Genomic DNA, 23,072 nt, shown 5'->3' with positions numbered 1-23,072 from the left:
GTTTTGGTAGCTTTTAGTTTCTAAGTTTTCATAGATGGGATCACATGTGACTGATGACATTTACTATTCATTATTCTTGTAACTCTTTCTTCAGATACTTTATCATTTTGGTGGTATTTGCTTCCTTTTAGTGATTTCATTCTTGAACAAAAGTTCCTGTTGACCTGTCAGTAGGTGTAGATTCTATTTATTGTCTCCTGGGATGGAGTCTGTAGTTGAGAGACAGGTTGTATGTATGACCAGGTGTGGAGGCTGTCCTTGCTGTGGGTGACAGCAGCCAAGTAGATACTATTGTGACTTTCCTGACTTTGTGTCTCTGGTCCATTTACTCAGAGAAGAAATTGTTTGCCTTTGTGATGGTGAGAAGTACTCTTGGCAGAGGGAACTTGGTGATAGCCTGTCAAGTCTCTCTAAATCTATTTCCTGACCATATCAACATGGCTGCTGAAATATGGCCCTGTGTCATCCTGGCAGATACTCCATCTGATTCTGGGTAGAGCACCCCTGTGTGCTTTTCCACCCTCACAGATGCCTCCAGCTTTATTAACATTGCTTTGGAGGGTTCAGAACAGATGAGAGAGAGAGAGAGAGAGAATTTCAGAATTATTTTAGAGAAAAATGTTAATAAAAAAACTTAAGCTTTTATTAGTCATTTCTAGATTTAGGGTTAGGAAGGCACATACATGTCCATCTTTATCTCTGTTCCTAAAGCTCTTATTTTTTAATTAAAAATTACTATATGTATGGTTGCTTTGCTTATGTGTATGTCTGTATACTATGCATGTGTAGAGCCTATGGAGGCCAAAAGAGGATATCTGATCCCCTGGAACTGTAGTTAAATACAGTTGTGAGCTACCAAGTGGGTATTCTGTCTGCCCCCTATTTATTTAACTTTAAAGTGTTTTATGGACAGCAGATGACTTGGACTTAAAGTCCATCGAAACCTTTTATTTTTAAGGTGCCTGTGTTTTCTTTTTTGTCTTTCCAGAGAATGAACCTAGGGCCTGACATGTAGTGGATAAGTACTTTGTCACTAAGCTGTACAACCAGCCCAGAGCAGTGCTGAGTTGACCCTGGAGAGTCTTAGGTAGGGCTGGGACTTTCCTTGCTCTTTAGTGTGAGTACTAGAGCTCTGCAAAGTCTCAACACTCCTTCCTTCGAGCAGGAGGAAGGCTGAAGATTTTCATTCACGGTCTTTGTTTTTCAGAGTTGAAGCTTAATTTGTTAGCTTTTAAGTATTTCATAGTATACTTTGAGTATACAGGAAAGTTAGTTTGTTCTAAAACTTTGATATTTTTGATTCATAGTTCTTCCCCAAATCTTTGTTTAGAATTTTGTTCCTTAGAAACCATAGCCTATAGAATAAGTTGCTAGTCAAGCAAGTAGAAACCTTTATTTTTAGAAAAAGGTATTTTGACATTTTTTTCTTTTCCATTTAGTTTTTCCATGGTTTGGCTTGGATATTGGTGGAACCCTAGTCAAGCTGGTTTATTTTGAACCTAAAGACATCACTGCTGAAGAAGAAAAGGAGGAGGTGGAGAGTCTGAAAAGCATTCGAAAGTACCTGACCTCCAATGTGGCTTATGGATCCACAGGAATCCGGGACGTGCACCTTGAGCTGAAGGACCTGACTCTGTGTGGACGCAAAGGCAATCTGCACTTTATACGCTTTCCCACTCATGACATGCCTGCTTTTATTCAAATGGGCAAAGATAAAAACTTCTCGAGTCTCCACACTGTCTTTTGTGCCACTGGAGGCGGATCATACAAATTTGAGCAGGATTTTCTCACAGTATGCATTTTTTAGCTTATATACAATTTATGGTAATTTGATTGTTTAAAATGATGTCAATTACAAGTGGTAGAATCATTTCCATTTCTAATGGAGCTTGAATATTCTTGAGGGAAGTGAACATTATATATAAACTAGTGGCAGTCAGGAGTTGATCATCTGGAGATTGTTGGGTAGTGTGCTTCTTACCTGGTTGAAGTATGCTAATGTGCATGAGCATAGCACTTTACCATTTTTTTAGTATGAAAGCTTTGAATATGGGATAAGCATGTTAAGAGCTTATAAGAAGTACCGTCATTATATTTCATTAAGGAGTTAAAAACAAAAATTAAAAATTTAGCCCTGGGCTAGGGAGATGGCTCAGTTAGTAAAGTGTTTGGAGGACCTGAGTTCATTCTTTAGAACCCACATAAAAAGGCTGTGTGTGGGCTGGAGCGGTAGCTCAGCAAGGACCATGTCAAAACAGCCCATAACTGCCTGCACTTCCAGCACCAGGGTGTACAGAGACATAAATAAAAATTAAGTTGGCTGTGTTGGTCCATGCCTTTTTATCTCAGCAGTACTCAGGAGTCAGGCAGGTGGATCTCTTAGGAGTTTGGGGTTAGCTTGGTCTACAATGACAAATTCCATCCAGATCAATCAGGGACACATAGGCCCCATCTCAGAAGTAACATAACAACAACAACAACAAAAAAAAAAAAACCGAAAACTGGGTATTGGCCCAGAACTTGGGAGACAGACAAGTGGATCCCTGGGGCTAAATGGGCAGCTTTCATGGAAAATTCCAGGTCAGTGAAGAATCAGGAAAAAAGTAGATGTCACCTGAGAAATAACATCTCAGGTTGTCCTCTGATCTCCACATGTGCCACATCTGCCACAAAATTGCTTCCTATCTTGTATACCATATAGTTTCTCTTCTGCCACCTCGGTTGTTTTCCAGCATGCCTGCTTAAAAGTGGTTTGGGAGTGGGGTGTGTGTATGTGGGGAGCTGGAGAGATTGCTTAGTAGTTAAGAGCACTGGTTGCTCCTCTAGAGTACCTAGGTTTGATTCCTAGTACCCACATAGTGGTTTACAACCATGTGTAACTCCAGTTCCAGGGGATCCTGATATATACATGTGGTATACATACATGCAGGCAAAAACTTGATATACATGAAATTTTAAATAAAAACTTTAAAGTGACTGGGCAGTGTTAGCACACACTTTTAATCTCAGCACTTGGGGAGGCAGGGGCAGGGGGAATCTCTGAGTTCAAGGCCACCCTGGTCTACAGAGTGAATTCTAAGACAGCCAGAGCTGTTAAACAGAGAAACCCTGTCTGGAAAAACAAGAGCAAAAGACATTTTTTAAAAGTGGTTCTTTTCAGGCATTAGAGCTGACAGCAGAGCTGTCGTGCACAAACTAGGCAAATACAATCCCAGCCTGTGCTATACTTGAAAACCAAGTTTCTCAACCATATCTAAACTACTGTATACCACTGGGCATTAGTTTTTGCTTTCCTTTTGTGATTGCAAGGTATTAAGGCTAGGTCTTTTGAGGGTTGATGTAACGAAGGTATGAGAACTAACAAGTGGATTTCTCAAGGCCCTAGCCTTCAGAGTGCAATGTATATAGACTTAAAATGTCTTCAGTGACCAATCTCCCTCCCTCCCTCCCCCCTCCCTTCCTCCTCCCTCCCTCCCACCTTTCTTTGAGACAGGGTTTCTACGCAGTTTTAGAGCCTGTCCTGGAACTTGCTCTGTAGACCAGGCTTGCCTCAAAGAGATCTGCCTTTCTTCTGCCGCCCGAGTGCTGGGATTAAAGGCGTGCGCCACCACTGCCTGGCTTCAGTAACCCCTTTTCATGCTACCAAATGAGAGTATTTGACTTGAGGGAGGTTTTCCCTTCTTTGACAAAGTATAGCTCTTGCTTCACAGGAATTGAGTTTATTCTGAACCAAATACAAGCAGCCAGGCCTGGCAACACAAATTTGGGCTGCCCTGAACAACATGAATGACATCCTTTTGTGGAAGAGATTACAGAACAAAAGGAAGCCATAAGTCAGTGCTTTTCCAAATGCATTGGTGGAAACATCAGGTAGGCAGGTGCTGTAGGTTTTAGATGTTGTCTAATGACTTTCTTAAGTTTAAGCTAGTGGTCTGTTAATACATTCCAAAAATTTTAGCTGATACTCTAAAAGGATGTTAAGTATAAAAGTTGGCCATGGCTATTGAGAATAATTAAGAACTAACCTTAAGTCAGTATGCAGAATCTCTAACATGTACCTGGCTTGTTGGGTTTTCAGTGCTCCCCCCTTTCCCCCAATCTATGAATTCAGGTAAAGAAAGTCTCCCAGTGGGCCAGATAGATAGATAAGTAGGTGGCAAAAACTTCTCTTTCCAAGGTGCTGTAGAGGCCCCATTGCAATAAATATTTGAAAACCATTCAGACCATTTACAGAGCCTCAGTTATGTGAGAATCCAGAGTGCAAATTAGACTTTGTATTTTAAAAGCAGGTTCTTAGTCTATTAGGGTTTCTCCTTTTCATGTTCTCATGTTATGATGAAAACTACATGGAATGAAGGGTTTTGGGAAAGTGGCCCTGTGGGTAAAGTGCCTACTGCTCAAGGATGAGGACCTGAGTCTGAATCCTTAGCACCCATATTAGAAAGCTGAGTGTGTGCCTGTGGCCTGGGAGTAGAGATGGCTAGCCAGCCAGTCTAGGTCGTCAGCAAGTGCTAGCTAACTGCAGTAAGAGACCTTGACTTAAAAGATGAGAAAGATTTGATGTTGACCTCCAGGTGTTGTTCTTAAGGAGCTGTCCACATGGTCTACTTGATTAGACTAGACCATCTGGCCAGAGAGCCCCAGGGATTCCTGCACCCAGCCTTTTCTGAGTGTGTAGAAATGGAAATGGTCCTCATGCTTGGGTGCCAAACTTTACCAACTAAGCTATCTTTCCATCTCAACATGCCAGTCTTTATGGATTCTGCCATTGTTACTAGGTACTCTGATAAGCCATGGCCTCAGTTACATCTCTGCTTCACTGTCCCTGTCATCAGAGGTCCCATTTTCTGCTGCTCACTTGGGACTTGGCACATAGCCCCACAGTTGCATTGGTTTGGATGGAGACTCTTTGGGAACCAAAGATCTGCTTAGATCTGCTCTTCAAAGCACATATAAATGGGTATGCTTTTATAGTTCCTTCAGTGTAGGGATGTCCTTTTAAATGGAATTTAAAATTTTTCTGTTGGTTGCCTGATGTAGGGACTCATACCCATAGTCCTAGCACTTAGCAATTGGGTGCAAGAGGATTTAAGGCCAGTTTAGGTTACAGTGAGACTTTGTTTCAGAAAATCATATTAAAAAAAATTGTTGGCTTATTAGAAAATCTGATTACATTCTAATTTTATTACAGATAGGAGACCTTCAACTTCACAAACTGGATGAACTGGATTGCTTGATAAAAGGAATTTTATACATTGACTCAGTTGGATTCAATGGACGGTCACAGTGCTATTATTTTGAAAATCCTGCTGATTCTGAAAAATGTCAGAAGTTACCATTTGATTTGAAAAATCCATACCCTCTGCTTCTGGTGAACATCGGCTCAGGGGTTAGCATTTTAGCAGTGTATTCCAAAGATAATTACAAGAGGGTCACAGGCACCAGGTAAATCCTTCATATAAGTCATTGTTTATACTTTGATATAGGTTTACTGAGCCAGCTGGTCTAGGTCGTCAGTAAGTGCTAGCTAGCTGCAGTAAAAGACCTTGACTTAGAAGATGAGAAAGATTTGATGTTGACCTCCAGGTGTTGATCTTAAGGAGCTGTCCACATGGTCTACTTGATTAGACTAGACCATTTGGCCAGAGAGCCCCAGAGCTACACCGAATCACATGTGTAGCATGAATAATAAAAGCCCAGAGACAGTTATTGGAATCAGAGAAGCAAAGCAGTTGGCCACTAGTTCTTACCTCTGCCTCAAGCTGAAAGGGCTGTTCTGTGCTCAGCGTGGCTGGAGAATAAATCTCTGAGACTGAATACTGAATGCCCTGTTCCTATACCTCTAGAGCTGGGATTAAAGTTGTGGGGTCCCAAGTGCTGAGATCTCCTTTGTGTGAGCTGTTTTTCTTTCAGACTGGTTCACTCTAATGTAACCCTGGGTGGCCTTGAACTCACAGCCTGTTTCCTGAGTCTTGGGAGTAAAGGTGTGTGCCACCACTACCTGGCCTCTATGGTTTGTGGTTAGCTTTGCATTCTGAACCCTCAGGCAAGCTATATTAAATCATAAATAATATATCACCATATATATCTATAGCACCCATTAAAATTTTGTGAAAGATTTAAATTTTTTGAAACTATGCATGCACATGTTGCTTCTCTTCCAACATTCTGATATCATGAGCTCTTTTGCTTAGGGTTTTGTTTTTTTTTTTTTTTTGTTGTTGTTGTTTGTTTTTCAAGACAAGGTTTCCCTGTGTAGCTTTGGAGTCTTAGAACTAGCTCTTGTAGACCAGGCTGGTCTCAAACTCACAGAGATCTGCCTGCCTCTGCTGCCCGAGTGCTGGGATTAAAGGCTTGTGCCACTGCCACCCTGCTTTTGCTTAGGATTTTTATTATCATTGTTTCATTAAGCTTTACCTCAACAGACTCATTGCATCTATAGATTTGGTGTGCATATCTAAGATAGTTGCAGTTAACCAGGTAAACCTCTGAAAGAGAAGGCAAACAGTTCTTCCTTTGAAACCTATAGACTTTGTACATATATATCCATACATACTTCAGCATATGCATGCATGCATTTATATCAGAGGATGGTATAAGGTGACCAGGGGATGTGGCCCTAGGGTAATGGGTATTCTGTGGTATTGTGTGTGATAGTTTGAATGAAAAAGTCCCTCCTAGTCTCATGTTTTAATGCTGGGTTCCCAGCTGATGGAAATGTTTGGGAAGGATTAGGGAGTGTGGCCTTGTTGGAGATGTGTTACTGGGGGTGGGCTTTGAGATTTCAAAAGCCCCAGACATTCCTAGCTTTCTCTGTCTCAAAATGTGAGCTTTTAGCTACCTGTTGTCATGTTCCACACCATGATGGTCATAGACTCTTAATTATCAGCCCCCAGTAAGTAAACATTCCAAAAGTTGCCTTGGTCATGGTGTCTTACCACAACAATAAAACAGTAACTAAGACAGAAGTTGGTACCAGGGAATGGGCTATTGGTGTGACAGGCTTGTGGTATGTGAACTTTGGAGCTTTGGATTAGAAAAATACTGTAAGCAGGGTTGAATAGGGTCATTTTAGTAGGAACTTGCAAGATAGCAGTACTAAGAGCAATGTTGATTATAGGTGCCCAGGCCAAGAGGTTTCAGATAGGGTCAGGTATGATGTGGTACATGCCATTAATCCCAGCACTCAGGAGGCAGAGGCAGGAGGATCTCTGAGTTCAAGACCAGACTGGTCTTACAGAATTCTAGGCACTCAGGACTATATAACTGGTTCTCAATCTTCCTAATGCTATGTAACCTTTTAGTACAGTTCCTCATGTTGTAGTGACCCCCAAACATAAAATTATTTTCTGTGCTAATTTTGCTACTGTTAGGAATTGTAATGTTATACCTGTTTTCCAGTGGTCTCAGATGACCCTTGTGAAAGATTCATTTGACCCTTAAAGGAGTTGTAACCCACAGGTTGAAAAATGCTAATATAGAGAGAGACTTTTTCAAACAAACAGACTAACAAACCAACCAACCAAACAAAAAGTGTTTCAGAGGGGAACAATATTAGCAACTGGGTTAGAGATCATTTTTGTGATATTGGTTACTTTCTGCTCTTGTCCTTTAAAAAAAATTGCCTGAGGCAAAATTGAATAATGATGGATTAATTTTCTTGGCTGAGAAGATTTCAAGATAGCCTAATACTATGTCATGTGATTATTAGCAATAACTGTTAGATCTGCAGTGCAAAACAATAAGTGAAACAAAAAGAAATACAAACTGTATTTAAAGTGGAATAATAGCATTAGGAGATTTAATGTCAGAACCAAGGCCTATGCTGAAAGACAAGGTAAAACCTAATGGTAAATAAAATAAAAGGGATGGGTGTCCTCAGGGCAAGAAACTACCCAGCTAAGCTTTCAGCTTGTAAAAGAAATGCTTGAGAAATTTTCTGCTCAAAACAAACAAAAACCAATAACAAAGGAAAACTGCAAATGTAATTCAAGAAGGGGCCAGGTCTCTTCCCAAGCAGGCAGCTCAAGTTGGCAGCTATCTACATGGTTCTGGCTTTAGTGTCAAGAAGGATACATGAGTTAAAGGGGTTGTGGAATCTTCATGATTAAGGAAAGTCACTTGAGGCCAGGCATATGGCAGGGGAGTCCCTGCATGGAGGCTCTGAGAGGCCATGTGTGAGGCAGTGAAAGTGAAACCTGGATTGCTTTAGAGATCCCAAGATATTGGAGATGCCAGATCCTTGGGATACCTGCTAAGGAGAGTCACAGACAGGCTGTGGAACCAGCCCAAAAGAGAGAAGTGTATAATAGTTGGCAAAGCTGGAAGGGGAAAGCTATTTTAAATCCTTTGCCATCAGACAGAAATAGTGGATTTGGAGTTTGCCCTGCTGTTTTTCAGTTTTGGTTTGGTTCAATATTTCCTCACTGTGTCCCCTTTCCTCCATCTGGGATGGTAATGTATATTCTGTGCATTGTATGTTTTGGGAGTATGTGATCTGCTTTTTGCTTTTGCTTTTACATGGGGTTACTATTACTGATTGCCTTGAGTCTTGGAAGAGATGTGGATGGGCTTTGAAATAGTATTGAGACTGAAATACAATGGGAACTTTTGGAGGTAGACTGAATGCATTTTGCATTATGATAGGGCTACAAGCCTATGGTGCCAGGGTGGAATGTGGTGGTTTGAATGAGATGCCGTCCCATAGGGTCATATATTTAAATGCTTGGTCCTCAGTTAATGGAATTGTTTGGGGAGGATTAGGAGGGCTGGCCTCATTGGAGGAAATTTGTCACTGGGGGTAGGTCATTCATTCCCAGTTAGCTCTCTCTACCTCGTGGTTATGTCTCAAGATGTGAGATCTCAGTTACTGCTTCAGTGCCATGCCTGCCTGCTGCCATGCTGTCTGTCATTACTGTCATGGACTGATACTGTATACCCCAAATAAATGCTTTCCTTTATGTAGGTTATCTTGGTCATGATGTCTCATTACAGGAAGAGAAAAGTAACTAAGACAATGGATCTAGAAGTTGAGATACTGATAACTAGAAAAATGATTTGAAAAGGGGGGATTAGATGAAAGAAAATGTTTTGGTTAAGATTCAAGGGTTATTTGAGCAAAAAAAAAAAAAAAAAAAAAAAAACCTGAGGGTTTGAATAACTCTTTACCTAATGAGTATAATAACACTCATTAGCCAACAAGTGAGAGTATTGGAGAAAGAGGTTTCAATAGAGGAGTCTGGTGGGTTAGAGTGACAGGTACTTGAATGACTTCAGAGGTCATTCGCACTTGAAGACAGAAAGTAGGTGCTAACATGACTCTGGGTATGTTGGCCTTGTTTATGTGTACCTGAGGCTTTTATACTCAGCAAGAGTAGACAGCACTGGGGACACATACAGGGAAATGGGCTGTATATATTTTTCTACTTTTTTGGCTCACATGGACATATACATTTTGTATTTATGAAGCACTTGTATTTATCGTCTTGCAAACTTATTGGTATTGTGCATGATTTAATCGGGGCAAGAGTAGACTGCTACATGAGTATTGTTTGGAGTTCATAAGTCTTAACATCCCTTTTCTGTGTTTTAAAAATACTGCATTGTTTGCTTTTAATCATAGTCTTGGAGGAGGAACTTTCTTTGGTCTCTGCTGTCTTCTTACTGGCTGTAGCACTTTTGAAGAAGCTCTTGAAATGGCATCTCGTGGGGATAGCACCAAAGTGGACAAATTAGTTCGAGACATTTATGGAGGAGACTATGAAAGGTTTGGATTGCCAGGCTGGGCTGTGGCTTCAAGGTAAGGGTGTATGTATGTAGTAAGAAATATAGGACTAAAATTCTATTAGGTACATGTTTTGTTTTAAACAGTTTCATTGAAATGTAATTTGTAAAGTTAATCTGTTGAGAATATTTAATTTGGGGCTAAAGATGTAGTTCTGTTAGAGTATGTACTAGTGTTTATGGAGCCCTGTACTAGTGTATATGATTCTCCAGCACTGTATAAACTGGGATGGTACACACCTATAATCTCAGCCCCGGGTGGCTAGTCTGGTATACACAAGTACTTGTTTTTTTTTTCTTTTTTTTCCAATACCTTTTTTTTCCCCCTGTCTCTGGATTTGGTTATTCTGAACATTTCATATATATGGAATTATATAGTATGAAATGTCATAACCAGCTTCATGTCACTTACTGCAATGTTTATGGAATTATTTCTCTTTATTGTTGTATTATGTGACTATACCATATTTTATGTATTTATTAATAAACATTGGGTTCTGGCTATCATGAATAGTGCTGAAGACCTGTGTACTTGTCTTTGTATGGACATTTAATTTTCTTTCTCCTTTTTGTGTGCTTGCTTGTTGGTTGTTGGATTCAGAGATTCTCTATGTAGCCCTAGCTCCCCTGGGATTGACTTATTCTGTAGGCTAGGCAGGCCTGGAACTTGAGAACTGTCTGCCTCTGCTTCCCAAGCTAAAAGCATGTGCTACTATAACCTGTTTTAATTCTGTTGATCTCTAGCTAGGAATGAAATTGGTATGACCATACCATTTTACAGCCTCAGGATCTTAACTTATTCTATATCATTGTCTTTTTGTTTAGGAGTCGTTTCTCCTCCTCACCCCCAGCCCCTTTTTATGAGCTGCTTTAGTAACTTCAGTTTCCCCATGCAAATGGTTGAAATTGTATTATTACACTGGGCACAAAGGCAGCCTGCAGTTAGAAGCCGGCATAGCTGCAGTGTAAGGAAAAAGAGACCCATGGGAATCCCAGTGTCAGTTGCATGGAAAACAGTAGAAGTCATACATAGCAGAATTCATCCTGATGTCATTGAGATTAGAGGGCTCCCACATAAGGATACCTCCATAAATTTTCTCCTAATTTCTCTCATCTCTTCCTGAATTTTCCATTTATCTCTAAATCTGGGTCTTTGCTTTTCTTTCCTTTGATGGAGCCATGTCTTCCCTCTACAGAGTCCAGAGTGACTTGAATTTGTAATCCTCACGTATCAGCTTCCTGACTTGAAAATAACAGGGATGTGCTACCAGGCCACAGCTCATTGTAATCTTGACTTTTGTTTTTCTGTTCATCGTTTAAGGAATATGTCTGTTGAAGCCTTTTGCTAATTAAAATTAATTTTTCTATTTATTAAGCTTCAAGAATTGTTTTTGTTTATGAGTCCTGGCTGTCCTAGAACTCACTTTGTATTGTAGACCAGGTTAGCCTTGAACTCAGAGATCTGGCTGTTTCTACCTCACCACTACCACCTTGTTGAGCTTCAAGAATTCTTTATATTCTTGTAGATAAAAGTTCTTTATTTTATATATATATGTGTGTGTGTGTGTATGTGTGTGTATCTAATGTATGTGTGTGTATATATATATGTATATGTATATATGTATATATGTTAGGGTTTCAGTGTGTGGTCCTGGCTGGCCTCAGATTTTTGCTTCTCTTTCTGCCTTTGCCCTCTGAGTGCTAGGATTATAGGTAAGTGCTATCAAACTTAGCCAGAAGTTTGTAATTTTGGTGAAACCTCTTATTTATGTGTTTATTTCTTGTGCTTTTAGTGCCATTTGTCCCATCTTAGATTGTGAAGATTAACTTCTAAGAGTTTTATACTTTGGGCTTTGACATTTATGCTTATGACCATTCTATGTTAGCTTTTCTGTGTGGTGCACGATAGAGCTCCATAGTCTCTTTTGCATGGTGTTTTTACTTGTTCTAGCTGACCCATCTACTGAAGACTGCTCTTTCCCTATTCTTTGGAGACCTTTGTCACAGTCAGTTGACTCTAGATGTTTCAGTTTATTTCTGGATTCTTAATTTCCTTTTGTTCTATATATTTGTCTTTAGAACAGTACTACATTCCCTTGTTTACAACAGCTTTGTACTAAGTTTTTAAGGGGGAAGTGGTAAACATACAGGGCATAGCCCTTTAACTTGTTCTTCCTTTCCAAGATTACTTTGAATTCTTTGACTTTCTGTATGAATTTTAGGATTAACTTGGCAATGTCTAAAGAAGACACCTCGGATTTTGATAGGGACTGTGTTGAACCTATTGACCAGTTTGAGGAGTATTGCCAGCTTTTATTTTTTTATTATTAATTTTAAATTTTATATTGTGTTTCCCTTGGATGTATGCATGTGTACCCAGTGTGTGTCTGGTGGCCATGAAGGTCAGAAGAGGTTATCAGTCTGTAAATAAAGACCATTGTGAACCTCTATATAGGTTCTTAGAATTGAACCTGGATTTTTGCAAGAGCAAGTACTCTTAACCACTGAGCTATTTCTGTAGACCTGAATATTTAACTTAACACAGTCAAGTCTTTGGTTCGGGAAGATGGGCTTCTTTCCATTTATTTAGGTGGTTATTGTCTTTCAACTGCATTATATTTCTTTTGTTAAGTATATTCCTGTTTAATTCTCTGCAGTTCTGTCAAAAATGGAAGTTTTTTTCTCCCTTTTGATGTTTTTGAGACTGTATTTCACTGTGAAGCCCAGGTCTACCTTGATCTCTCAGGTGCTGTGAGATGCTGGGGACTTACTTAATTTTATTTTGTTGGTTGTAATTTTTTTTAAAGTAACTACTTTTATGTGTATGAATATTTTGTTTGAATATATATCTGTATACCATGGCCATGCCAGGTGCCCATAGAGACCAGAAGAGGGCATCAGATTCCTTGAGAGTGAAGGTAGAAACTTATAGATGGTTATGAGCTGACATGTTGGGTTCTAGCAATTGAAGGGGTCTTCTGGAAGGGCAGCCAGTAAGCCAGTTTTCTAGCCCCCCTGGGGATGTAATTTTTGTGTTTTGTGTTAGAGCATGTGTATTATTTTGCTTTGTTTTTGAGATAAAGTCTCACTATGTAGCTCTGACTGGCCTTGGACTCTTAGAGATCTACTTGCCTCTGCCTCTCCTAAGTGCTGGTATTGAGATGCCATGCACAACAGAGGACTTGGTTTTTAATAATAGGAAAGGCATTCATGTGCAAGTATGTGCTGAGTAATAGGAACTGAGTCAGTGCTGTAGATTCTGTTTTGTTTGCAACATTTGATCACTTCCTTATTCTTATTCTTGGGTTTGGGTCACAGTTACTAATGTAGCACTTTTTCTGGTCAGTAAATTTGAAGTCTTTTATTTACCTTCTAGGACAGCCTGGATCTTTAGTAGCTCACTGTGGGACTCAGTCGTTTTGTACTTTGTGCTGATGAGTTCTTTATAATAGATGTGACTGTGACCATCTGAGCGGAACAGTTGCACAATAGGGATGGCCTGCTGATAAGAGATATCTTCCTGGAACTCTGGTGGCAAATCAGGCAGTGTTGCCTCTCAGTGGATCTGTAGGATGCTGCTTGGGTAGGGAACTATCTAGTACCAGAGTTGAATTTCAGTAGAAGACTGGGCAGGTTACCTGCTCATTTAGAGTGCTTTGTGGGCTTTTGTTTGAAGCTGAGATCTCCAGTGGATGCTTCCATCACTCTGTAATAAAAAATGGAAAGGCTTATTGTAAAGTCATTTTATCATAGTAAAAAAGGACTGTGTTGCCTTTGTTTCAGCAATGAAATTTTTTTCCTCCGTTACAGTTTTGGAAACATGATGAGCAAGGAGAAGAGAGAGGCTGCCAGTAAGGAGGACCTTGCCAGAGCAACTTTGATCACCATCACCAACAACATTGGCTCCATAGCAAGAATGTGCGCCCTTAATGAAGTAAGGGGACATGAGATTGTTCTGTTATTCTAAGGGGAAATGTTGACTTTTTTAAAATTGGTCCTACCTCAGCCTTACAAAGTGTCTGTCTTCTTACAGTAGTGTCCAAATGTATTTACGTGGGGTAGACTTTAAATACAAACTTTATATGCTTGAGGATCAGATTTATCTTCACTGATTTCCCCCTCCCCACCCTCCTCACACATCTTTTCTCTTCCTAGAGGTGAGTGGCTGCTTTTGAGGAGAAAGTGGAGGGGGTCAGGAAGGAGGCTAGAGTTGAGCTGGGGGTGGGATGAATGATGGGTAACAACGCTGAATCTAGATGCTGTTTATTGGGTGCTGTTGAGGTATGGAAAGGAATTCTCAAGAAGCCACTGAAGCTGGGAGAGAAGACTGAGCGGTCAGAGGAAGCCCACCTTGGTTCCCCTCCACTTCAGCAGAGCTGTCTTCGTGCTTTCAGCTTCTTTACAGTGCTGCCTTGTAGCATTCAGGTCAAGCAGCATTGTACAGGGCTATGAAAGAACCAAGAATGGGCTGCCTTAGGGAAAGAGTATCTAGGATCCAGTCTGTGCAGCTTTATGGCTTGTCCCTATTTACACACTTTGGTTTAAAATTATTCTTTAATATAGACATGTCCCTTAAAAGGAGACTTCTAGGCCCAAAAGGATTTGCCTAAATTTTAATTTAGAAGATACTATATACCAGGTTTTTAAAAAAGTACTTCATTTTTAAAAATAACATTTTTTTCCTTTATTGAATGTTATCTTTTCTGTGCGTATGTATTTTAAATTTTTTAGTTAATGTGCATACATTGTATTTTTAACCTGAAATATATGGTTTGTGAGTGAATTTTGTGTGTGCGAGTGCATGTGTGTGCTTGTGAGTGTGAAGGTCAGAGGATAATCTAGGGTTCTGTCCACCTTGTTTTTTGTTTTGTTTTTTAAAACTAGCTATCAAGACCAGGCTGGTTAAAACTAGCTATCAAGATCAGGCTGGCTTCAAACTGCTAGATATCTCATCCTCTCTAGTGCTGGGATTAAAGATGTGTGCCACCATGCCTGGCTCACCTTAGTTTTTGAGGCATGGTCTCTCACTGGTTGCAACTTGTTCATTAGCCAGCATGACTGGACAGTGAGTCCCTAGGATCTGTTTTTGCCTCTGAAGTGCTGGGATTTTAAACTTGCTCCTGCCCCTGTTTTCTTAGGTGGATTCTGGGGAATTCAACTCAGCACCTCACACTTGCATGGCAAGCACTCTACTGACTAAGCTTCCTCCCTTTGTCATGGCTGTATATTTGATCAGATTCTTATTTTGCATTAACTATTCAAATAGAGCTGGGCATTTGGTTTTCTTGGAAGTGGTGACTGGTAAGTATTTTGAAGTATGAACTGTTCTTTGGCTGTTTTATTCTTGATCCAGGGCTGAGTTGGGTGTGGCCATTGTGATCATCCTACGTTATGATTGTGCTTATGGATCCTGGTAGAAATTGCTGAGGAGTTTTACACAGGGGTGTACCCATTTTGAGCATCTTTAGCATTGATGGCTGGACAGCTTTATGAATTTGCGGTTGGAGTTTCAGGTAGACTAGATTTTGCTTCCTTGGTTCGTAGCTGAAGCTAAATTGTTTTTAGCTGGCACAATTTGCTTCTTAGTGTCAAGTCCTCTTTTGGGTTAGTTACTTTTTCTTCACCTTGACCAAAATATCTGACAAGAGTGACTTCAGGATTTATGTTGGCTCACAGACTGAGGGTATAGTCTGTCAAGGATGCTTATTCACATCTTGATATGCCAGGAAACAGATGAAGGCTGGTTCAGCTGATGCTTCAGTCTGTGGGGTGGTATTGCCCACATTCAAGGCAAGTTTTTTCTTAATTACCCTCTGGAAATGCCTCAGACACTGACAAAAAGGATTGCTCATCTTAAGCTTATCCCTTGTCAACTTGTCATCCAAACACCTCACTTTAAATCTAACATCCCACCCTTACCCTTAATGTCTTCTTTTTTTCCTCATGTTCATCTGAGTGTCAACAGAGTCTCCTTTCACATTACATGTTCCTCATTATCACTTGTTTTTGTCTTCCCCTGAACCCCTTCCTTCTTTTCCCCCAAACTCCCATCTACCTCATGTCTTTTTGTTGTTGTTTGTGGCTCATTGCATTTAATTGAGTTGCTTGCCTGGGTAAGGTATTATTTACTTGAATAAGGCGGCTTGGTTCTGAAGCTGGGCATGGAAAGCCACACCTTTAATCCCAGCACTCAGGTGGCAGAGGTAGAGAGATCTCTGAATCCCAGGCCAGGCTGGTCTACAGTGTGATTTCCAGGCCAGCCAAGACTACATAGTGAGAATCTGTCTTAGAAACAAAACAAAACAAAGTTGGTTCTGAGTCTTAGCATAATGTCATAATGGTGAGCTTCTGTAAAAATCAAAATGTAGAATACAACTTCCAGTATACTGAGACAGAGTAAACATTTCCATTCTGTAAGGGAGGAACAGGAGCACAGCAAGGAAATAACAGACTATGTAACAGACTAGGATAAACATCAGCCTTTGCAGCTCCGTGCCCAGGGCTCATGATGGCATCATTTAGGCATCAACGGGCTTTCATATTGTTGGTGGCAGTTGTTGTTCCTTTCTTGAGATGACTTCACATGGAGTCTACAGGTTTTCTTGGTAAATATCCCATGTTTCTGGCATCTCCAGTATTATAGAGCCTATGTTGCAACTTATACTTCACACGGTGCCCTCTTGGAGTCTACTTGTAGGGTATTCAACCCAATCCACATTGCTTGGCCCCATTAGCTTTCTGAAGCCATGATGCAAACTTCACTAACTCTGTAATTCTTGGATCTTTTAAAAACATTATTTATATATTTAGTGGGTACGTGTTTGTGCTTGCATGTCAGAAGTTGTGTAAAATCAGAGAATAGCTTTTGGGAATTGATTCTATCCTTCCAGCATGTTGAATCCAACTCAGTTTATCAGGCAGGTGTCCTTACCACTGAGCCATGTACCAGCCCAACTCTGAGACTGTGATGCCTGCAAAACAGTACCATGTGGATTCATTGCTGCCTCCTGCCTTCTCCAGATGTAGCTGTGCCTCATTTATAATAGTGACAGAGGTCTCTGGGTGTCTTGAGTGTCTGAACCTAGGAAAACACTGTTCTGAGCAGCCATCTTGGAGCAAGATGTCATTACCTGTTCAGGCAGTCTTCTTTTAATGAAAGTTTTTCAAGTAAGTTAGCATTATTGTGCCCTGGAGCTTTTGAAGGTGTGTGGCGGGGGATGTCTTAAACTCAGAGTATTTTTCTGTTGTCTTGGTGTATCTCTGTAATGGCAATACTCTCTTTAACTTTATCTGGATTCATTCTCCTTTCTTTCAAATTGCCGATTTTCCCCATCTCTTGGGCGCTTCAGGGTCCAGACCTCTCCCCACTCCTCCAGTGGTTTAGAAAGCCTATGTACCACAGTCAGTGTTACCACAATAATGGCCTCATTTCTTGGCACCAATTTCTTTTAAGATGTAATTATTATTATGTATGTGGGGCTGAGGTGCCCACGTGTCATGGCATGCTTGTGGATATTAGATGGCAGCTTGGAATTGGTTCTGGCCTACCTTTTTGTGGATTCTTAGAATTGAACCCATGCCAATAGGCTTTGAGATAAGCATTTTTTACCTGATGTGCCATTTCACTGGCCCATACCAATTTTGTGTTGCTTTTCTGTTTTCTCTAGAAAGAGACCCCTCCTTTTCTCTCTCTTTCCCTCTTTTCTCCTCTCTGTGTCTCTCTCCCTGTCCATGTATCCCATCTCCCTCCTACTTATACATGTGATTGTGCATATGTGCATACCTATGCTTATGTTTGTGGAGGCCTGAGCAGGACTCTGCATGTCTTCCTTTATTTGTCTACATCTTACTGCCTTGAAATAGAATATGAGCTCTCAGGATCCACTTGTCTTGGACCCCTGATGCTGTGGTTACCGGCATGTGCAGCCAATAGGTGATGGGATTTGACTCAGGTCCTCCCTCATGCTTTCAGAACAAATACCTTATCTGTCTTCCTGAAGCTCTGTATTCCTTTTCATGTTGCTATAACCAAATTCCTGGCAAGAGCAATTTAGAGACCAAAAGTTTTACTTGAACTCAGGGAGGGAAGGCATGGCCATAAGAATTGGCTTGCACTTGCTCTGTGTGAATGTGAGGCTCTTGATCACAAGTGGATGGGGCAGGACCGAGAGGGAGAGAGGTGAATGTGGCTCCGCCCCCCCCAGTGCCCCTCACCCACTTACACCTCTCTCCAAGTGACTTCACAACCTAAAGCTGTACCTCACTAATACCCCAGGGTGTCTTAATCCAATCAGGTTGACAAAATTAATAATGAGGGGTTCTGCTGGGGTTTTGTTTATTTTTGGGGTTTTTGTTTTGTTTTAAGCTTACTATTAAGTTTTTCTTGTTTATCACATTTAACAGTCTGTTTCATAATCTTTCTGTGGGACAATTTTGGCTTGCCCCTGAATTGTCTTGACTATCAAATCTCATTAGATGTGAACCAGTTGGATAGAATTTGATCCAGTCAAGTTTCTCTGAAAACTATATGATGCTGTTGGGTAGAACTTTATGAGAAAACAAATCAGAGTGTGAACTCACTGCCACTTTTCTGTGCTCAGAACATTAACCAGGTTGTATTTGTCGGCAATTTCCTGAGAGTCAACACAATCGCCATGCGGCTTCTGGCATATGCTCTGGATTACTGGTCCAAGGGGCAGCTGAAAGCACTGTTTTCAGAGCATGAGGTGAGTGACTTGTTTGCAGGGCTCAGTTAAAGAACTGACCAGGGCTGCAGTGGTCCTGTTCTAACTGTGCAGTGGCCTTGGGCTTTTGTTGTTGTTTATGAAAATATTTCTTAACAAATGTAATGAGGTAAGTGTTCAGCTAGTTAACTTTTTAAACTTTTTTTTTTTTTGTTGTTGTTGTTGTTTGAATTAGGAATTCCTATGTAGCTGTGGATGTCCTGGAACTTACTATATAGATCAGGCTGGTTTGAGCTTTTACTGTCTAAGTGCTAGGATTAAAGGCATGAGCCACCATGCCTGACAGTTTGAGTGGTTTTAAAGGAAAAAAAATTTTTTTGTTTGTCTATTTTTGGTGTTGGCTCAAATGCAGGGCTTTGTACTAGGTGGGTAAGGGTTCTATCACTCAGCTATACCTTTAGGCCCAAAGGAAGGTGATGCTGATGGACATTGCCCTGTATTGCTGATGCTTTATTCTCTAAACAAGCATGTGTTCTGCTTTTTCATGACAGTTTTTTAATGTCAGGTATCGTTTACATATGTATATATGTTCTAGAAATGAATAGTGGTAATAAAAACATTCTACACTGGAACCATACTATACTGACAGCTAGAAGCCAGGGTGAAAAGAATTGGGTCCTGCCTTGGAAAGTGCCCTGTCTCCCTCCTCTTCTCTGTTTGGGGACAATTGGACAGGAGCTGTGGATGGGTGTGTTTTCTTCCTTCCCCTTGGTGAGTGGGTACTTATTTTAGTTCATGTGTTGTTGGAGCTTAGATAATGAAATTTATTGTGTGCATATTTAAGTATTTTATGACTTGATAAAAGTTCTTTAAATTATTTTTCGTCATGATTAAAATCCAAAGTACACATCCTTTCATCAGATAGGGTAAGGCTTAAATCTTTTAACTTTTATTTATTTATTTTCTGAGACAAGGCTTCTCTTTGTAGCTCTGGCTGTCCTGGAACTTGCTTTGTTTGGCCATAAATTCAAGAGATCCACCTGCCTCTAACCTCCAGAGTGCTTGGATTAAAGATGTATGCGACAATGCTTAGTTTATTTTTTTAATACGTATTTTACATTTAGTGTGTGTACATATGAGTATATCCATGCATATGCATATGTGTTCATGGCCAGGCACCTGCTATGTTGAGATTAAAAAACAAAACAAAACTGAGTTCTCTCTTTCTACCATATTGGTCCTGGGTATTGAGCTCTGTGTGGATAGGCTTGGTGGCAAGTGCGTTTATCTGCTGTGCCATCTTACCTGCTGGTTTTTAGAGACATGGTCTCTAAGTGTAGTAGACTAAGCTGGCCTTGGACTTGTAGTGATTCCTGCCTCCTCTCCCAAGTGCTGGGATTATAGGCATGTGATTGGCATTTTTATTTTGTAAGGTTATTATATTAGTAAATTGGTACCAATTGCTGTTACGTTTCTTACAGTTTATAATCTTTTCCATATACCCATTTCTATGACACCTCACCTACTTTATTTTGTTTTATATTAGAATAAAAATTGTTAGCTGAGCAGTGGTGTCTCACACCTTTAGTTCCAGCACTTGGGAGGCAGGCAAGATTTCAGATTTCAAGTTTAGCATAGTCTACAAAGCAAATTCCAAGACAACCAGAGCTGTTACTCAGAGAAACCCTCTCTAGGAAAAAACAAACAAAATTGTTTATCTTAGTGTAATTTTATCTCTTGCACAATTTCTACCAAAAGGCAGCAAGCACCTTTTGCTATGTAAAACATGGAAATTAGTTTCTTAGTATAATATCCCTTCCTCCTTCCCCATTTATACAGGTTAAACATCTCTGGGCAGCAAATTTGAAACTTTGAGGTGTTTTTGATTAGATGTGGTACAGAAGTAAATCTTTGCAGATAACCTTAAAATCTGGAAGATTCCCAAACCAGAACCACTTTTGTTCCCAAGCATTTTGGAAAAGGGGACTTAGCCTGTAGTCATACCTTAATGGGATTCTGTTTTGTTCTTCTCACTGTTTGCTCATTTTTTCCTTCTGCTTAGCTTGGACCATTTGTTCTTGGCATCTTTGCTTATAGTCAGGTTTCTGACCTGTATGTTGATGCCTGTCACTCATTATTTCAGTCCCTTTGGGTCCTGAGACACTTGTGTGCCCTCTCATGACAAGGCAGTTGGTTCAGAAGATGTGGAGGAATGCTGTACTTTTCTTTTCAAGTCTCCCCTTTCTTTCTTAATACTTTCCAAAGTACTCAATAGCCTACCGTGACCTTTTTATTTACTCAGTAGAAGGCCCTGGGTTTTCTGTGGAACTTATGTATTATAACTTGGTTGTGCTTTTTTCTCTTTTCTCTCCCTCCCTCCCTCCCTCCCCTCCCTCCCTCCCTCCTCTCTTTCATTTCTTTGTTCTTTCATTATAAAATAAACCTCAGACATAGGGAGCTACTTACTTTGAAGCTATATCACTTAGAGCTGAGAGTACCCTTAGGTTTGTGTGATGAATTTCTGAACATTGCTGAGTTTGTCCCCACTTGGTTAAGTGACTCCTACAGTGTTTCCTTTCTAGGTATAATATTTAGTGTATTCTTTAGAATCCACCACTAAGACGTGATGATTTTCATGTTTCCTTTTTTTTTTTTTGCTTTGGATAGTCCTGGGGATCTCGCCCTGGCTTTCTCTTCTGGCCTAGTGGTCTGCCACTGAGCCACAGCCCTGTCCAGTTGTTTATTCTTACATGCTTTAATTTCTGACCTCCTGCTTGGAGACTGATGCAATCTGTCCTTTGTATGGTTCTTGCTGCCATTCTTCTGTTGGTGAGGGTTTTGCCTCTTTTTTTTTTTTTTTTTTTTTTTTTTTGTCCTTTGTTTTTTGGTTTGGTTTCAGGTTCCTGTTTGAGCCTACTCCTTACTGCTGCAGACTGTAGGGCATGTGTCTTTAAGGTTTACTTTTTTAAACTGGGTCTCACTATGTAGCCTGGCTGGTGGAGAACCCTGTAGATCAAGTTATACCCTCCTTCCTACTTCCCCCTTCTTCCAGACCGTTCAGGTTTTCATCCTGTGTAACTAAGCTTACATGTCTCTTCTCACTGACACCGGCAAGCTTTGGCTGTTGGAAATGTCCAGGCCTTTGCCCCAGGGCAGGGACAGCCACCATCTGTCATTGTTAGGGTTTTATTGCTATGATAAACACCATAACCAGAGCAGCTTGGGAAGGAAAGATTTATTTGGCTTACATATCCCCGGTAACAGTCCATTGAGGGAAGCCAAGGCAGGTACTCAAAGTGGGTGGGAACTTGAGGCAGGCTTGCTTACTGGCTTGCTTCTCATGGCATGCTTAGCCTGCTTTCTATGGAACCCAGGACTACCTACCTAGGGATAGCACTGCCCATAGTGGGCTGGGCTCTCCCACACCAATCACTAATCACTCTTCTTGTGAGCATTTCCAGCATCCAGTCCCTCACTTAAAGGGAATTCCTTAGGACTTCTCCTAAGCTCTCTGTGCTCAGGAAACAAATGGGTCAGGTGTTAAAGGGGCATGCTAACTTTAATATAGTAATTATACTTGGCGGGAGTTAAAAATGACCTCCTGGGACTGGAAGGATGGCTCAGTGGCTGACAGCGCACACTACTCTTGCAGAGGACCTAAATTTGCCTCTCTATCCATGTTGGGTGGCTCACAACTATCTAAGCAACTGTAGCTCCAGGGGAGCTGAGCTCTGGTTTCTGTCTACCTGTACTCACATGTACACTCCCCATACATATCTTAAAAGAATTGTAAAAATTGATCTTGTTTTTTTTTTTTTTTTCTTTTCTTTTTTCAGGGTTATTTTGGAGCTGTTGGTGCACTCCTTGAGCTGTTGAAGATACCCTGACTGTTACCCAGAGGACTTCCTGAAACCTACCACAAGGGCATCTGTGGACTCTTTTTTTCTTTTTTTGTTTTGTTTTTTAAAGAGACTTAAAGTTTTATGATCGTGTACTATCCAAATCAGAGCAAGAAACAAATGTATTTTTCTAAGTCATCAAGATAAATTCTTAAAATTCTGTCTAACCTAGTAGCCAGTAAGGATTATTTTCCTTTTTCCCTGTCTAGACAGTATGAAGATTTGCTGTTTATAAGCTGTTCTTCTTCAGGGTAGTAATCTTGCCTCCAAGGTGCTTTGAACTCTCAACATCACCCACTTGGTATGCAATGGAGAGCTATCTGTACTTCTGCTGACTGCTTGTCCTGTTGAATATGTGTTAGAATCTAACCAGTTTTGTCAGTATACCCTTGGAGATAGTCTTCTCTGTACATTCTGGTTCATGTTTAGCCTCTATGTTGACATACTGAAAATGGTTTATTTCAAGGTTCTGCAAACTTGGCTCAACATGAATTTTGGAAGGATACTTCCTATCCTCTATACTGTGTGCAAAGACAAGACTTCTGGTAGAATTCTCTTGGGTAGGTGATTGGCAAGCTGAAGACAAGGAAGGGCCTGTCCACAGTAGCCTTGCATCTGGAACAGAGACCTCAAGCTCTGGCTAGAAATGTGTTTCTGCCATTCAGCTGTGGGTTCTCATGCCAACTTTAGGGCAACAGAAGGCTCT

General features: G+C 40.6%; 1 protein-coding gene across 2 annotated transcripts in view; it reads left to right on the top strand.

Annotated features, from left to right (window-relative positions):
• The window catches only part of Pank2 (pantothenate kinase 2), a 29,007-nt gene extending 6,474 nt beyond the window's left edge, over window positions 1–22,533 (top strand). Inside the window, exons 2-7 of one of the 2 annotated variants that reach the window (XM_051183347.1) lie at window positions 1,440–1,792; window positions 5,192–5,445; window positions 9,623–9,799; window positions 13,594–13,717; window positions 18,384–18,509; window positions 22,304–22,533. In XM_051183347.1, the coding sequence (XP_051039304.1) occupies window positions 1,440–1,792; window positions 5,192–5,445; window positions 9,623–9,799; window positions 13,594–13,717; window positions 18,384–18,509; window positions 22,304–22,354 (1,085 nt within the window). In that variant the 3' untranslated portion in view covers window positions 22,355–22,533. The remainder of the gene's footprint in view (window positions 1–1,439; window positions 1,793–5,191; window positions 5,446–9,622; window positions 9,800–13,593; window positions 13,718–18,383; window positions 18,510–22,303) is intronic. The other variant, XM_051183348.1, reaches the window with a different exon arrangement.
• The last annotated feature ends 539 nt before the right edge of the window (window positions 22,534–23,072 follow it).

Source organism: Phodopus roborovskii, unplaced genomic scaffold (assembly GCF_943737965.1).
Source record: "Phodopus roborovskii unplaced genomic scaffold, PHOROB, whole genome shotgun sequence".
In the NCBI taxonomy this organism is placed as follows: Eukaryota; Metazoa; Chordata; class Mammalia; order Rodentia; family Cricetidae; genus Phodopus; species Phodopus roborovskii.
This window is presented reverse-complemented; position numbering and strand designations above follow the sequence as displayed.